Below are 17,868 nucleotides of genomic sequence, written 5' to 3'. Positions count from 1 at the left end.
TTATTGCCATGTTATGATCTTATCATTGAGTTGAAAGGCAATCTTGTTTCATTTTGGATTCTTTCTTATGTTTATGTCTTCTAAGGGCACTTTGAATTTCCAAGCAAATAATAATTTTGAATTAGCTTTTAATCATTGACTTCTAGCACAGTTATATGATCAGAAACATGCTGTGTGATTTGATTGCTCTCAAATATATTGAGATTTGCTGGAACAAAATAAGTCAGGTTAATTTTTGTAAATGTACCATGCATGCTTAAAATGAATGTATCTACATTTGTTCCTGAGATACAGGTTGATGGACGGATGGCTACATGGATGTGATGGAGATGGTTTACTATCGGGACCTTCCGCATCCTGCTGATGTTTTGTTGCTTAGGATATGAATGGCTGAGCGGAGGCTGTAAAACCTGGCACCCTGCTTGGGTATGAGGTTCTTCCTGCCATCCTGCCATCATTTGTTTTTTATGTTTTGTCGCCAAAAGTGACCTTGAGGAACCCTGGGAGCTCAGGAAGGAAGGAGCGCCCAGAAGCAGGGACAGGGAGCTGGTTGGGGAGGACCAGAAATCAGGTTTGTGAAGGTTCCAGAGAGGACCTGTCCTTGCGAGGAGTGTGGGAGACTGAGATGGGGGAGGGGTCATTGGAATGATGCGGGCGCTACTTGGCGTTGTCCATTGTGAGGCACCACCGGGGTCATCAGGGATTGGTGGAGAGGGAGTATAAAGCCCCAGGGTTGCCAAGGGAGGGCCCAGACCGAAGAAGGTTTGGTGGATAGCAGAACCTTTTTGTCTCCCTCTAATTGCTCCTAAGCCTCACGCTCCCTTGCCCCGCGTGTCCTGTTGCTTCCCTGATCTTCTCCGTGACCTGTAGCTAAACCTTCCACCAGCGCTTGAGAACTTAATTGGAACCGGATCCTTTCCCAGACCCCTTTCTTCTTCTCCTCGTCCTCCTCCTCCACCTCCTCCAGGTGCCCAACAGCCCCCTTCTCCTCCTTTCCCTTCCCTTACTTCCCCCCTTCCCCTCCCCTTCCCCTCCCCCTCCCCTCCCCCTCCCCAACACAGATCCGGCCCCGGTCCCCGTCCCCTTCCCTCCCCCCTGCCCTAAGCCACCTCCACCTCTGTCCTGGCCGCCTCAGGGCGCCCTGAAAGGACCAGGACATGCGGCTGCGGTGGTGGCTCCTCTTTTGGCTCCTGCTGGGATTTATCAGCCATCATCCCACCCCTGTGAGTAGACGCTGGACCCGCGGGGTTTCTTCCTTTTTACTGGGCTGTGTCACGCGGCATGAAATTACACAGCTCAGGCCTGTAATCCCAGCACTTTAGGGGGCCGAGGTGTGGGCAGATCACTCGAGTCCAGGAGTTGAAGAGTAGCCAGGGCATCATAGCGAAACCCCATCTCTACAAAAAATTCCAAAAAAGATTAGTTGGGCCTGGTGGTGCCTACCTGTTATCCCAGTTACTGGAGAGGCTGAGGTGGGAGGATCGCTTGGGCCCAGGAGCTGGACGTTGCAGTGAGCCGAGATGGCCCCGCTGCACTCTTGTCTCTAACAAACAAGATGGACCAAAACAAAGTGAAATGTCATTTGATTTGTGTCATCTGGTTTGATGACTTTTTTTTTTTTTTTTTTAGACAGAGTCTCACTCTGTCGCCCAGGCTGGAGTGCAGTGGCAAGATCTCGGCTCACTGCAACCTCCGCTTCCGGGGTTCAAGCAATTGTCCTGCCTCAGCCTCCTGAGTAGCTCAGATTACAACGCCTGGCTAATTTTTGTATTTTTAGTAGACCACCACGCCTGGCTAATTTTTGTATTTTTAGTAGAGACGGGGTTTCACCATGTTCGCCAGGATGGTCTCCATCTCTTGACCTCGTGATCTGCCTGCCTCGGCCTCCCAGTGCTGGGATTACAGGCGTGAACCACCGCGCCTGGCCAAAATATGTAACCTTAAGTGTAAGTTTACTAACTTTGGAAAGTACATACACCAGCATAAACCAACCCCCTTTCAAGATCTACATTATTTTATTTATTCATTTATTTTTTTGAGACAGTTCCTCCCTTGTTGCCCAGGCTGGAGTGCAATGGGGCAATATCAGCTCACCGCAACCTCTGCTTCCCAGGTTCGAGCGATTCTCCTGCCTCAGCCTCCCGAGTGGCTGGGATTACAGACATGTGCCGCCACTCCCAGCTAATTTTGTATTTTTAGTAGAGATAGGGTTTCTCCATGTTGGTCAGGCTGGTTTTGAACTCCCGACCTCAGGTGATCCGCCCGCCTCGGCCTCCCAAAGCGTTGGGATTACAGGCGTGAACCACCGTGCCCAGCCAAGATCTACACTATTATGTCACCCCAGAAAGTGAACTCTCACTCTTCCCAGCCAGTCTCTTTCTTATCATAGGTTAGCTTGCTTATTCTGGAATTTCGCGTATACAGATGCATGCCATGCCATAGGTACTCTTTTGTGTCTGCTTTGTTCTGCTCAACACCATGTTTCTGAAATCATTACCATTGTTGTATGGTTCTCTAACTCCATCATTTCCATTTCAGACTCAGCATATGCGCAGTTCAACCTGATGAAGGGCTATCTCTGTTTAATTCACCATCTTGAAAGAAACATTTAAAATTGAGATGTTTTCAAGGATATATAGTTAAATCCTGAGGAATCGATGTAGAAATGTTATCACAAGCTGTCTGAACTTACTCAGGGGAAGTCTTCATCTTCACTCACATAGGAGTCTAATGGAATTAATATCAACAATCTTAGAGAAATCCCACACTATTCATGCCATTTTCATGATCTCCGCCTTGGTAAATTTTTTTTGAGACAGTCTCGCTCTGTCACCCAGGCTGAAGTGCAGTGGTGTGATCTCGGCTCACTGCAACCTCTGCCTCCCAGGTTCAAGTGATTCTTCTGCCTCAGCCTCCCAAGTAGCTGGAACTATAGGCGCGTGCCACCATGCCCTGCTAATTTTTTGTAATTTTAGTAGAGATGGGTTTCACCGTGTTAGCTAGGATGGTCTCAATCTCCTGATCTCGTGGTCCACCCACCTCGGCTTCCCAAAGTGCTGGGATTGCAGGCGTGAGCCACCACGCCCGGCCCACCTTGTTAATTTTTAAGCACTAAAATTTGATACTTATTTGTGAATGAAGTAATCTCTTCATTGTATATTTTTTTTTTTTACTTATGCTGAGCTTTAAATGACAAAGATTCATATAATCCAAGAGAGAAGTATTATTTAGAGGGATTCTTTTACCATGTGATATATAACAAATGCATCCAATGTTATACATCAATTTAAAAAACAAGTAAATAACTTTAAAGAAAAGATAACTACTGGCCAGGTGCAGTGGCTCACACCTGTATTCCCAGCACTTTGGGAGGCCGAGGCAGGTGGATCATGAGGTCAGGAGTTGGAGACCAGCCTGGCCAAGATGGTGAAACCCTGTTTGTACTAAAAATACAAAAATTAGCCGAGTGCGGTGGCAGGCGCCTGTAATCCCAGTTACTCAGTAGCTGAGGCAGGAGAATCGCTTGAACCCGGGAGGCGGAGGTTGCAGTGAGCTGAGATCATGCCACTGCAATCTAGCCTGGGTGACAGAGCAAGACTTTGTCTCCAAACAAAAAGAAAAGATAATTACTTTATACTTAGCTTGTCTTAGCCATGAGTGACGGGCTGCATGTGGCCCAGGACAGTTTTGAATGCAGTTCAACACAAATTTGTAAACTTTCTTAAAACATTAGGAGATTTTGGCCAGGTACAGTGGCTCATGCCTGTAATCCCAGCACTTTGGGAGGCTGAGGCGGGCAGATTACCTGAGGTCAGGAGTTCGAGACCACCCTGGCCAACATGGCAAAACCCCATCTCCACAAAAAATACAAAAATTTGCTGAGTGCATTGTCAGGCACCTGTACTCCCAGCTACTCAGGAGGCTGAGGCAGGAGAATCACTTGAACCTGAGAGGCAGAGGTTGCAGTGAGCCGAGAGCACGCCACTGCACTCCAGCCTGGGTGACAGAGTGAGACCCCATCTCAAAAACAAAACACCAAAACAAAAACAAAAACAAAAACAAATGGCTGGGCACGGTGGCTCACACCTGTAATCCCAGCACTTTGGGAGGCCGAGGCAGGCAGATCGCCTGTCAGGAGTTCAAGGCCAGACTGGCCAACATGGTGAAACCTCATCTCTACTAAAAATACAAAAATTAGTCGGGCATGGTGGCAGAGACCTGTAATCTCAGCTACTCGGGAGGCTGAGGGAGGAGAATGGCTTGAGCCCAGGAGCTGGAGGTTGCAGTGAGCCGAGATTGCACCACTGCACTCCAGCCTGGGTGACTGAGTGGAGCGGAACTCTGTCTCCAAAAAAAAAAAAAAAAGAATTTTTTTTTTAGATCATCAGCTATTGTTAGTGTTAGTGTATGTTATGTGTGGCTCAAGACAACTTTGCTTCTTTTAATATAGGCAGGGAAGTCAAAAGATTGGATATCCCTGCTTTATACCAAGAAAGACAGCACCCCACATTTGCGATGCCTAAAAACACTACCAGCCATCTGAAAAACATGAGACTTGTAACTTCTGTTCTTTTTTGTAGCAGTGGAATCCCACGGTGATATCTGAGGGATGTGGTTACCTTTTGGAGGAGGTTGACGGTTTCTAAGGATGATTCTTTCTGAGTGAAATATTGTCGGTGTCGTTGACCTTTTCATTATTTCAATTATTATTATTCCAGGTTATCAACACTCTGGCTGTCTATCGTCATCGTGAGACTGACTTTTGTGGAGGAGTTCGAGACCACCCTGGCCAACATGGCAAAACCCCATCTCCACAAAAATTGGATAATTTGATAATTATCGTTATTGGGTTTCTGAGACCTTACACATTTACCATTCTCTTCTGCACAAATTACCTTTGTGTGAGTATACTAACTTTCTGTAGAGGTATACTTGTAATCACAAATAAGAATAAATTATATAAAACAATTCACATTTCTGGACTTCATTATGAATATGTGGTTTTACCCAAACAATCAGGGAAATGATTTATTAGCATAAGAATTATGAAAATGTCTGCCATTTACATTATGAAAATTAAATAGGTCGGTGTTTGTTTAATAGAATGTCAACAGAGCTTTTGGTCAAAAATAAGTTTTTTTAACCTTTGTGCTATTTATCACAAATGGAGTATGAGGTTTCGTCACTTAAATAGGAAATTCTTTCTAAACTCTTCTGCTTTATAGTTCTATCGTATGGGTGGAAGGAAAGCTTCCAATCTCCTCTCTGAAGATTCACTGCAGAAATGAGCTGACAACAGACAGCTTAACAGGAAAAGAAAAACCTAGAACAGGCATAAACATGGGAACCAGCTGAAAAATGAGACTGCTAGAAGGGCCGGATGGTTGATGCTTAAAGAGCACCCTCTTCTGAGGGGAGAGGGAGATAGATGGAGATGTAGGCCATTTAGAGGGGCAGCAAATGATTTTTAGGGGAAATGAAAGAGGCCAAGGAACAAACAATTGGCCTGAGACAAAGTTCCTCTGAGGTCATAGGGACGAGGTGACAAACTGCCGGAAGGTGAAGGGCAGAACAGCACTGCGTCTCATGATGCAGAGAAAGCCCCAGAGAATCTCTTAGAACTGCCCTCCAAGAGAATCGATGAAAAGTGTGTCTGGGCAGGGTAATTTTGAATGACATCATTCAAAGTGCATGTTCCCACTTGCAACCGGAGAGAGATCAGTATGTCAAAAGTCTGTACTTGGTAAGAATTTGGCTGCTAAGTTGTGCCATAATTTGTCTTTTGAGCCTTTTTTCCTTTGGGTAAGTTGAGCTCTACATTTTGTCTTGCCATTCATGACAGTAAAAATGTGGTTGTCTGGGGGCTGAACCTCCTTCTGAACAATGATCCAAGATAAAAGTACTAATACCACAATGCTTTTTTATATTCAAGGGAAGAGGAAGTATGTTTCAGTTTCACCACCTAGATAATTACACGTCATTTGGCACTGCCTTTCAAGATATGTAGAAAACAGAAAATATATGAGTTATGAAGATATCTAGGCACATTTAACATTCTCTATGCCACTTAGTCCTGAACAGAGAATTTTCGGTATAAATTGGAGGAAGCTTTTGTTTTTTTTTTTTCTTTTCTCACCCCCGAGACGAGTCTCCCTCTGTTGCCCAGGCTGGAGTATAATGGTGTGATCTCGGCTCACTGCAACCTCCACCTCCTGGCTTCAAGCGATTCCCCTGCCTCAGCCTCTCAAGTAGCTGGGATTACAGGTGCCCACCACCATGCCCAGCTAATTTTTGTATTTTTAGTAGAGTCGGGGTTTTACCATGTTGGCCAGGCTAGTCTCAAAACCCGACCTCAAATGATCCACCCGCCTCAGCCTCCCAAAGTGCTGGGATTACAAGCGTGAGCCACCACGTGAGCCAGGGGAAGTTGTTAAATTTACCACTTTTTAACAATTCCATTTAGGAAAGTTCAGTTGAGCTGTTGGACTTGGACAACTTCGCACCTCTCATCTTTGTCGTTGTCATCTAGTCATCTATACCATTACCTCCTAAGCAGGGACATCATGGGTGCCATGAAGCATTCATGCGTGATGGCATTTCTTTGCTTGTCATTTCTTCATGTGTTTGACATTTCTCCTAGCTCCAAACTGGGCCAGCTACCTTTCCTATGAAATCTAGCAGTAGCTGTGGGATTGACGTGGTTGCTCTTTTCATCTTTTTAGATTACCCATTGCTTCTCTTGAAATCCTAGTACATGATTTTTTTTTTATCCTATGTGCAGAAATCAGGAAAAAACAAATTCTACAAAGAATTTGAAAGATATTATTTCAGGCCAGGTGTGGTGGCTCATGCCTGCAATCCCAGCACTTTGGGAGGCTGAGGCAGATGGATCACTTGAGGTCAGGAGTTCAAGACCAGATGGGCCAACATGGTGAAACCCCATCTCTACTAAAAAGACAAAAATTAGGCAGGCATGGTAGCAGGCACCTGTAATCCCAGCTCCTTGGGAGGCCGAGGCACAAGAATCACTTAAATCTGGGAGGTGCAGGTTGCCGTGAGCCAAGGTAGCGCCACTGCACTTCAGCATGGTTGAGAGTGACACTCCGTCTCAAGAAAAAAGTCATTTCAATGACTACCTCAGGAGATTCATAGGTATCTGACCCACATCTGAGATGGGATTTGCATTGCATTTTAGCTATGATGAGAACAAATATTTAATATCTTCGAAGATTAAAAGCATACTGTGATAATATGGAAATCTTGGTGGGAATTCAGTCATTAGTGAGAATGTTTTGCGTTAAGTTCAAACCAGCCTCAACGAAGCTGATGTGAGGGAAGGCAAAGTGAACTCTGAGTAGAGCAGGGACAGAAGGAAGATGCTCCAGTGCAGATCAGGAAGGAGCAGGGGGTGAAATGTTACAAATTCTAGAACTCAGACAGCTGAAGGTAATTACTTCCTTTTCAAGTTGTGAAACATGTTAACCTGTGGTAAAATACTTATAAGATGATAATTACCATCTAACCGTGTTGAAGTGTACAGTTCCGTTGTGTGAAGTATATTCATGTCATTTTTTTTTTTTTTTTTTTTTTTTTGAGACGGAGTCTCACTCTGTCACCAGGCTGGAGTGCAGTGGTGGGATCTTGGCTCACTGCAACCTCTGCCTCCTGAGTTCAAGCAGTTCTCTTGCCTCAGCCTCCCAAGTAGCTGGGACTACAGGCATGCATCACCATGCTCAGCTAATTTTTGTATTTTTAGTAGAGACGGGGTTTCACCATGTTGCCCAGGATGGTCTCCATCTCTTGACCTTGTGATTCACCCGCCTCAGCCTCCCAAAGTGCTGGGATTACAGGCGTGAGCTACCGCACCTGGCCTATTTTTTTTTTTTTTTTTTTTTTTTTTTGAGACAGAGTTTCAATTTTGTTGCCCAGGTTGGAGTGCAATGGCACAATCTCAGCTCACCACAACCTTTTCCTGCTGGGTTCAAGTGATTCTCCTGCCTCAGCCTCCCGACTAGCTGGGATTACAGACATGCACCACCATGCCTGGCTAATTTTGTATTTTTAGCAGAGACAGCGTTTCTCCATGTTGGTGAGGCTGGTCTCAAACTCCCGACCTCAGGTGATCCGCCTGCCTCGGCCTCCCAAAGTGCTGGGATTACAGGAGTGAGCCACCGTGCCAGCCTCATGTCATTCTTGTGTGTGTGTGTGTGTGTGTGTGTGTGTGTGACAGAGTCTCATTCTGTCGCTCAGGCTGGAGTGCAGTGGTGTGATCTCGGCTCACTGCAACCTCCGCCTCCCAGCTTTAAACGGTTCTCTGCCTCAGCCTCCCGAGTAGCTCAGATTACAGGCGCCCGCTGCCATGCCCGGCTAATTTTTGTATTTTTAGTAGAGACGGGGTTTCACCATCTTGGCCAGGCTGGTCTTGAACTCCTGACCCCGTGATCCACCTGCCTCGGCCTCCCAAAGTACTGGGATTATACGCATGAGCCGCCGTGCCCAGCCGTCATTCTTATATTGTTATTTCCTAGTTGTCTTTCCTGAAGACTATCTTCCGGTCTGAAAATGGACATGATGGATCCACAGATGTACAGCAGAGAGCCTGGAGGTCCAACCGCCGTAGACAGGAAGGTATGGCTCTATTGGAGTCCCCATAGTGTGGAAATGAGTTTGCCCTGGAAAGGGAAAGAACAGCTTCTTGCCCTCAGGTTTCTCACCTTCTCCTCTCCTCACTCTCACCAAGGGCTGAGGTCCATTTGTATGCACACAAAGAAAAGAGTTTCTTCCTTTCCAGGAAATAAAATTGGCCGGAAAGACGTCATTACTCTACGGAGACATGTGATAACAAAAGTTAGAGTTAAAATCCATAAGATGAAGGTGACAACGAAAATCAACCATCATGACAAAATCAATGGAAAGAGGAAGACCGCCAGAAAACAGTAAGATGTGCCTTGACACAAATACTGTTGTATGAACCATGTGCCAATCAAAGTAGACAACTGTAGAGTCCTTGAGAATATTTTCTACAATATTTGTGGCAAATTCAGTGGGCTCAAAATTGAGTTTGTCCTTTCTGCTTCATTAGTTTAAGCTGTATAATTCCTTTCCCTTCCTACATTCTTGTTTGTCATTTTTTCGGGGGAAGAGGAGTTGCTAGTACTGGCATTGGTTTTCCTTTCTCTCTTTTTTTTTTTTTTTTTTTTTTTTTCCTGAGATGGAGCTTTGCTGTTGTTGCCCAGGCTGTAGTGCAATGGCACAATCTCAGCTCACTGCCTTTTGGGTTCAAGCGATTCTCCTGCCTCAGCCTCCCAAGTAGCTGGGATTACAGGTGCCCACCACCACGCCCAGCTAATTTTTGTATTTTTACTAGAGATGGGGTTTCACCATGTTGTCCAGGCTGGTCTCGAACTTCTGACCTCAGGTAATCCACCCGCCTCAGCCTCCCAAAGTGCTGGGATTAGAGGTGTGAGCCACCACACCTAGCCTTTTTTTTTTTTTTTTTAATTTTGAGATAGAGTCTCGCTCTGTCGCCCAGGCTGGAGTGCTATGGTGCAATCTTGGCTCACTGCAACCTCTGCCTCCCAGTTTGAAGCAATTCTGCCTCAGCTTCCCGAGTAGCTTGGATTATAGGTGCGTGCCACCACATTTGGCCAATTTTTTTTTTTTTTGAGACAGAGTCTCACTCTGTCACCCAGGCTAGAGTGCAGTGGCATGATCTTGGCTCGCTGCAACCTCCACCTCCCAGGTTCGAGCGATTCTTATCCCTCAGCCTCTTGAGTAGCTGGGACTACAGGCGTATGCCACCATGCCCAGATAATTTTTGTATTTTTAGTAGAGGCGGGGTTTCACCATATTGGCCAAGCTGGTCTAGAACTCCTGACATCATGATCCGCACACCTCGGCCTCCCAATGTGCTGGGATTACAGGCGTGAGCCACCGTGCCCAGCCCAATTTTTGTAATTTTAGTAGAGACAGGGGTTCACCATGTTGGCCAGGCTAGTCTTGAACTCCTGACCTCAGGTGATCTGCCTACCTCAGCCTCCCAGTGTGAGCCACCACACCCAGCCTGGATTGTTGAATTCAATGCTTGGGTCACCTCCAGATTCATTTTCACAGTCTTTCATGTTTTGGTCATATTACATTGTATTTTGCTGCCATATGACTGATCTTTTTTTGTTAAATGTGAGATACTTGTTAAAAAATATTTAGCAATGAATTGAGGCCTAGTAGCATGTTATCTTGCTGCAGAAGAGATGGGAGTCTACTTCTGGGGGATGGTCAGGGGTCCTCCATACAGGCTGCAATTGAGGTCGTCGGTGCAGGCTCAGTCCCTACAAAGGCCAGGGTATTTCCTGTCCACCTCTATTCTGATGCATGACTCTTCTGGGTCTCAACCAGAGCCAGTGGACTTCAGTATGGGTCGCTTTCATTGGCAGACCCTCAATCCACTTGTTTTCCATCTAATCCCACGCATGTGTGCAAAAGCTGCTGTGCTTCTTTGCATCTCAGTAGTTCCTTCTGGAATTCAGCAATGAAACTCAGGGAAATGGGTTCCAAATGCGAGGCTGACTTTCGTCCTGGGTTTCCTTCTTCTCCATCTTCACCTCATGTCTGTTTACTGCCATGTTAGCAATTTGATGTATTCAATCATGGGTTTTATATTCTGTTTGGTGTCCCCCATTGTTCTCATCGGAGATCAGAAGCTTCAGATGCACTTATGTCAACTCAAGAGTAGAATGCTTCCTTAGCTTCCCTCCAGAGTCAGGTTTTGTGTTTCTAGTTCCCAAGTGCACAGCAGGAGTAGTGATGTCCTCACTGGCTTCTCATTTGCATTAAACTGTGAGCTTCTTTAGCGTGGGGACAGGACCCTGCTCCCATTGCATTCTCAGCACCACACCACACACTCCTTGTTTGAGGCCACTCCAGACAGCATGTGCTGAAGGATGCCCTGTGGTCAGAAACAAGTTGATTAACTTTCTCTTTGAAGTGTTTTCGTCCCTGTTTCCTAGCGTTCTGGGAATTTTACACATCCTTCCTATAAAACCAAGTATCGGGTGAGATCCTTAGGATCAGGACCATGAATCAAGTGGTGTGAGGGCAACACAGCAAACTTACCCTTTTTAGGCCATTTCCTTTTTCTGCCCTCAATCTCTGTGAACTGAACCTTGTTAAAGTCAGTCAACACCAGGGTGGATGGTTTGCCGTTGTCACGTATTTTCAGGACATAACACCCTGACTTAGGAGCCATTTCGATCATTTGTAATTCAATAGATGCACCCAGCATTCAGATTGCCTTTTCTCTCAACCAGGATCTTTAAAGTCGATGACAAGAGTTCCAGTCCTGAATCACGGCAAAGTGCAGTAGTGAACTGTGGGGTTAATGACACCATATTCTGGAAGGATCTCTCTATGGCTGATGGTCTCAGTTCCGGCATCAGCCTCTGACTGAGAATCAGGGCTCACACAGGAGGAGTCAGATGAGGAGCAATCCTCTGCTTCCGATGGAGTTAGTTGTGATGAATTGGTGAGGTCTGGTTTTTCACACTGAACTAAAATGAGCTTTCGCTGTGTCAAGCACAAGACTGACCCCAGAAACACACATAGTGCACCTCATAGAAGCTTTTAATAGTCTTTATATTTACTAAAGAATAGGACTAACTATGGAACTATGAAGATGAGCTGGAAATGACAGGTGACTTGCCAGCAGGCCAGAGTGTGACTTTTTTTTGTCCCTCAATGGGAGGTGTCAATTCTCCCTTCGGTTGTGAGAATCAGTTGGTTCATTTGTGGAAAGGTTGCAGGGGGGGGATCTTTGAATCACAGCCTTCAGATGCCAGAAGGGCAGAGGGAATCCCACACGGGCTGGTGGATCATGTGTGTGCATTTCTCTCCCTTCTAATCTGAGGAAACTAAGCATGAAAGAATGTGAGCATGCAGAAAAGGAGAGGTAGGTATCAGAGGCAGAGGAAAATGGGAAATTGGATATGAAAGAAATACACACCTACAAGTGAGTTCAGAAACTGAACCCCACCCTCCTGGGAAACGCCCATTGGAGTGTTGTTTTTAACCTCTGTACAATGTTTAGACCCAGTAAATGCAGAAATAGAAACAAATGGTCAGAAGACATATCGTGAGAGAGAGAGAGAGTTCACAAAACAGAAAACAAAGTACCTTAATATTTACCAGTGACCAAAAGATGTGAAGTAGCAAAACGTCTCCTGACCCCATTGCCAGCTAGAATGTGTGGAAACTCGGTTCATACCAGCCATTCTAGGGGTGGGATGAGTTGTTGTCATCCTTAGGAAAGTGTATTGTTGTAGGATCAACCACATCCTTCAAAAGGACTATGCCTGTTTATAAGCCCAGCTGTTTCTGCCCTGTGAAACACGGTAAGGATATTAATACAAAGAGAATACAGCTTTATGATAAAAGATGCTCAATGAAGGATGAATTAGGGATATACTGAGAATGGGGAAGGAAACTATCATCTCTGAAGTCAGCAGGCAGTAAGCAATAGGAGGAGTCAATATAGCAACAGTTTGGATCAGACTGTACAGTTTTTTTGTTTTCGTTTTTGTTTTTGTTTTTCTGAGATGGAGTCTCGCTGTGTCACCCAGGCTGGAGTGCAATGACGTGATCTTGGCTCACTGCAACCTCCGCCTCCCAGGTTCAAGTGATTGCCCTGCCTCAGCCTCCCGAGTAGCTGGGATTACAGGTGCCTGCCACCACGCCTGGCTAATTTTTTGTATTTTTAGTAGAGAAGGGGTTTCACCATATTAGCCACGATGGTCTCAATCTCCTGACCTCATGATCCATCCGCCTCGCCCTCCCAGAGTGCTGGGATTACAGGCATCAGCCACCGTGACCGGCTCAGACTGTACTCTTATAGCCATCTGAAATACGTTTTCTAGGTAGAGATAGATTGTGTAAGGGTACAGTTGTGAGGATAACAGAAATATGGCAGATTATTTAAAATCATCCTGAAAGTGGTGCTTTATCTGATGAAAGTGATTGTAATCCATAGGAAAATGTTTCAACGTGCGCAAGAGTTGCGGCGGCGGGCAGAGGACTACCACAAATGCAAAGTAAGGAGCTTCCTCCCCGCAGTTGCAGGATAGTTCAGTGCTGATGCAGATGATGCCACGGCCCTTAGACTCTCTCAACATTCAATTTCTCATGTGTTGGCTTTTTCAGATCCCCCCTTCTGCAAGAAAGCCTCTTTGCAACTGGGTAAGTTTGCTTGTTTTCCTTGCTTTTGGACATAGTCTGCCAGGTCAGGACCTGGATACATTTTTCTCCCTACAGCTCTGTGCTCAAGCCCTACAGAGGGAGATGGCAGAGAGAAAGGCTGCCTACAAGCATCACAGTCCCATCCCTGTTGGTAACCATGTTGTGCAAAAACACTTTCATCCCCACCCAGTGGGGCCCCTGATCTAATATTCTAAGTGTCAGAGGTCCCGTATTTGTAATAGCAAATGGGCCCTGACTGTAAATTAGTGAAGAGTGAATGTAACTTATTACCCACAGGGACAATTCCAAATGAAGGCCTTAAATGATGCTCAGCTAAGCTGGTTCTTGTGTGGCCTCTGTACCTTCAAAAGCTGCCGAGTCCTATGATTACACGTGATGGGACTTGTACACTTGAAGTGAAACACAGTTTTAAAACTTGCTTTGTTTAGAATTCCCACCTCATTTTTCCATGGACAAAAGTATTCTTCATGTCTTAGTGCACTTACAATTTGGTATTACCTGGGAGTGAAAAGAAATATTATAGCCATGCCTAACTGACTTCTTGAGATAAGATTGTTCTGTCAGAAAACCCTCTCCCAGTTCCCCTGCAGCTCTTCAGGAATCCACATCTCTCCAGAGCTCTTTGTTCTCATGGGTGGCACCTCCAGAGTGAAGAAGATCCTTTGTCAAGAAGGGAAACAGAGGGGAAATGAGAGGGGCCTGCAGGCAGAGCTGGAATCAACTTCCACTCTGCCTCTTGCAAGCTGTGTGACCCTGGGCACAATTTCTCCTTCCTCTGGAAACCTCTGTTTTCTTAGATTTGGAGCAGGGTGGTCACACTGACCTTGCAGAGTTCTGAGAATCAGAGACAGAACATAAAAGGCCTGGAAAACATTCTCCAAAAAGAAGCTGCAACATGTGTGGACAATGGGCTTTTCATGCCTCTCTTACTGTCTCTTACTGTCTGTTGACCTGGTGCAAGAAACATGCTCTGGTGATGGCTGTGAGGGAGGAATGAGGATAGACATAGACACTCCTGTGTCTCAAACATGCTTCTTTATTACTCTGTTATGACTCTGTCTTCCCTGGGGCAGGACCCCAGCCTGCCTACATTTGCAGACAGACACAGTGGCATGTGGAGACAACAGTGTGTCCCAATGACTTTTCTTTACCCCCCAGCTGTCAGCAGTACTCAGTGGAAGGGTGATATTATGACACTGATACTGCTATTTTGAAACCTGGAGGATGGAAAGGTGCAAAAATCTATCACCAGCAACAGAAGGTGCAGACTGTGTTGGTGGCGGTAATTTTGTCCATCAAATGGATATGTGTGAAAGCATTCCCTCCTTTGTCCCTACAGGTCAGAATGGCGGCAGCGGAGCATCGTCATTCTTCAGGATTGCCCCACTGGCCCTACCTCACAGCTGAAACTTTAAAAAACAGGATGGGCCACCAGCCACCTCCTCCAACTCAACAACGTTCTAGAACTCAAAACTCCCTGAGCCTCAAGACACCTCCCGAGTGTCCGCTCCATCCCCTTCCACCCTCAGCGGATGATAATCTCAAGACGCCTCCCCAGTGTCTCCTCACTCCTCTTCCACCCTCAGCTCCACCCTCAGCGGATGAAAATCTCAACACGCCTGCCGAGTGTCTGCTGTATCCCCCTCCACCCTCAGCGGATGATAATCTCAAGACACCTCCCGAGTGTCTCATCACTCCCCTTCCACCCTCAGCTCCACCCTCAGCTCCACCCTCAGCGGATGATAATCTCAACACGCCTGCCGAGTGTCTGCTGTATCCCCCTCCACCCTCAGCGGATGATAATCTCAAGACACCTCCCGAGTGTCTCATCACTCCCCTTCCACCCTCACCTCCACCCTCAGCTCCACCCTCACCTCCACCCTCACCTCCACCCTCACCTCCACCCTCAGCTCCACCCTCACCTCCACCCTCACCTCCACCCTCAGCTCCACCCTCACCTCCACCCTCAGCTCCACCCTCACCTCCACCCTCAGCTCCACCCTCAGCGGATGATAATCTCAAGACACCTCCCTTAGCTACTCAGGAGGTTGAGGCAGAAAAACCACCCAAACCCAAGAGGCCGAGGGCCGATGACGTGGACCCATCATCGCCCGAACCCAAGAGGCGGAGGGCCGATGACGTGGACCCATCATCATGCAAACCCAAGAGGCGGAGGGCCGATGACGTGGACCCATCATCATGCAAACCCAAGAGGCGGAGGGCCGATGACGTGGACCCATCATCATCCAAACGCAAGAGGCGGAGGGCCGATGACGTGGAACCGTCATCACGCAAACCCAAGAGGCGGAGGTTGAGTTAGCTGAGAACAGGCCATTGCACTCAAGCCTGAGCAATAAGAATAAAATTGAGTAGAACAAAATAAAAAAATCAAAAAACAAAACAAAACCCACACTCCAAAAACAAACTAACAAAGAATAAATAAATAATATAAAAATAAAATATATACTGCAGTCCTTATGTTATTGCTTTGTTTCGATATCTGGTATGATTGCCTGAGGGACCTGAGGTTTTTAATCATGGGGTTTTTTTTAATCTTTAGAAGTGGTTGGTTATGTAAAATATTATTATTATTATTTTTTGAGACTGGATTTTGCTGTGTCACCCAGGCTGGAGTGCAGTGGCTTGATCACAGCTCACTGCAGCCTCAACCTCCTGGGCTTCAAGCAATCCTCCTGCCTCAGCCTCCCAAGTAGCTGGGATCACAGATGTGTGCCACCACGCCTGGCCAATGTTAAAAAATCCTTTAACTTTTTTGTAGAGATGCACTCCTGGACTCAAGCGATCCTCCTACTTGTCCCGACCACCAGCCCCTTTCTGATAAACATTTACACTGTTTATTATCTGATGCCATTTCTATCTTCTTCCTTGTCATCCAGACATCAAATAATTAGGTTTCTTCGGGGTTTTCTTTTTCAAGTGCGCAGTGTTAAAGATCACTCACATTAGGGCCAGACACCACGGCTCATGCCTGTAATCCCAGCACTTTGGGAGGCCAAGGCGGGCAGAGCACTTGAGGTGGGGAGTTTGAGACCAGCCCGGCCAACTTGGTGAAACCCCACCTCTACTGAAAAAAATACAAAAATTAGCTGGGCGTGATGGTGCATGCCTGTAGTCCTAGCCACTTGGGAGGCTGAGGCATGAGAATCGCTTGAACCCAGGAGGCAGAGGTTGTAGTGAGCCAAGATCACATCAGCACACTCTAGCCTGGGTGACAGAGCGAGACTCTGACTCAAAAAATAAATAAAATAAATATCACTTACATTAGATATACCCAAGGGGTGGTCTATAGAGACTTGGAAGCAGTGGTTATTGCAACAGGGGCACGGAAGTCATCTGGCTATGCCAGGGTGCCCAGGGGATACTTGGGGTGGGTGGCATGGTGCTGCTGGGGACTCACTGCACAGGACGCTCTGATTGACGCATTGCCAGGAGTAGCGCTCTGTCTTGGGGCTGCAGCCGGCCTCCTCAGCTCGAGTGTAACAACAGTCGTGGCCATGGCAGCACCTGCGGATGTCACATGGGCAGGACAGCAGGTGGGTGAAGCTGTCTCCTGGCCCTCCTCTTGCCAGGACCATGGGTGACTGAAGACCCCCAGGGAGGCACAGCATCCTCTTACCTAAGTTTTTTTGTTTTTTTTTTTTTTAAGGGACAGGGTCTTTCTCTGTCACCCAGGCTGGACTGCAGAGGCACAATCATAGCTCACGGCAGCCTTGAACTCCTGGGCTCAAGCGATCCTCCCACTTCAGTGTCCCAAGTAGCTGAGACTACAGGCACACGCCAGCATGCCCGGCTGGTTTTTTAATTTGTATTTCCTTTGAGACAGCGTATCTCTCTGTTGCTCAGGCTGGAGTGCAATGGCTCAATCAGCTCACTTTAGCCTTGAACTCCCGGGCTCAAGTGATACTGCCAGCTCAACCTCCCAAGTATGCTACTACAGGAACACAAACTCCTTTTTTAAATTTTTTGTGGATATGGGGGTCTGACTATGTTGCCTAGGCTGGTCTCGAACTCCCAGGCTCAAGCAGTCCTCCTACCTCAGCCTCCCCAAATGCTGGGATTACAGGTGGGAGCTACTGTATGCCTGGCCTTATCTAAGCTGTTTCCCTGAAAATCCCCGACTTGGGTAATGATTCCATTGGCCCCACCATGCCCTGTCCTGCCTTCCTGGCTGTGCCCAAGCTTGGTCCCTGCCTGCCTGCCTGCCTCCCTCTCTGGGTCTCGAGCTCCTGTGACACATGACTCCTCTCTCTTCCTGGAGTGATCCAAGCCCTGCCACTTCCTGACTTTGCCTACACTGTACCCTCTGCCTGGGGCAACTTCATGTCTGCCCATTGACCCTTAGGCCTCAGCCCAGGCACAAGCCCCTGCCTCCGGAGGTCATCCAGGCCTCACCAGGCTACACCCTCTCGTAAAATTGGATTCCCTCCCTTCAGGGCAGGTTTATAATGAAATCCTCCTCAGTGGCCAGGTGCGGTGACACCCATCTGTAATCCCAGCACTTTGGGAGGCCGAGGTGGGAGGATCACTTGAGGCCAGGGGGTCGAGACCAGCCTGGGCAACATAAGAGAGACTCTTGTCTCTATAACAAATTTAAAAATT

The 17,868-nt window shown here is 46.9% G+C and overlaps 1 protein-coding gene across 1 annotated transcript; it reads left to right on the top strand.

The window, feature by feature from the left end:
* The first annotated feature begins 8,974 nt into the window (after positions 1-8,974).
* Positions 8,975-16,105, top strand: LOC129394262 (nuclear pore complex-interacting protein family member B4-like). Its single transcript, XM_063597575.1, has 2 exons — positions 8,975-13,227; positions 14,588-16,105. Exons 1-2 carry the CDS (start codon positions 13,126-13,128, stop codon positions 15,566-15,568), a joined length of 1,083 nt encoding a protein of 360 aa, XP_063453645.1. The 5' UTR covers positions 8,975-13,125; the 3' UTR covers positions 15,569-16,105.
* Positions 16,106-17,868: the final 1,763 nt, after the last annotated feature.

This window comes from Pan paniscus, chromosome 18, assembly GCF_029289425.2.
Source record: "Pan paniscus chromosome 18, NHGRI_mPanPan1-v2.0_pri, whole genome shotgun sequence".
In the NCBI taxonomy this organism is placed as follows: Eukaryota; Metazoa; Chordata; class Mammalia; order Primates; family Hominidae; genus Pan; species Pan paniscus.
Note: the sequence above shows the minus strand (reverse complement) of the source record. Positions and strands in the feature narration are given on the sequence as shown.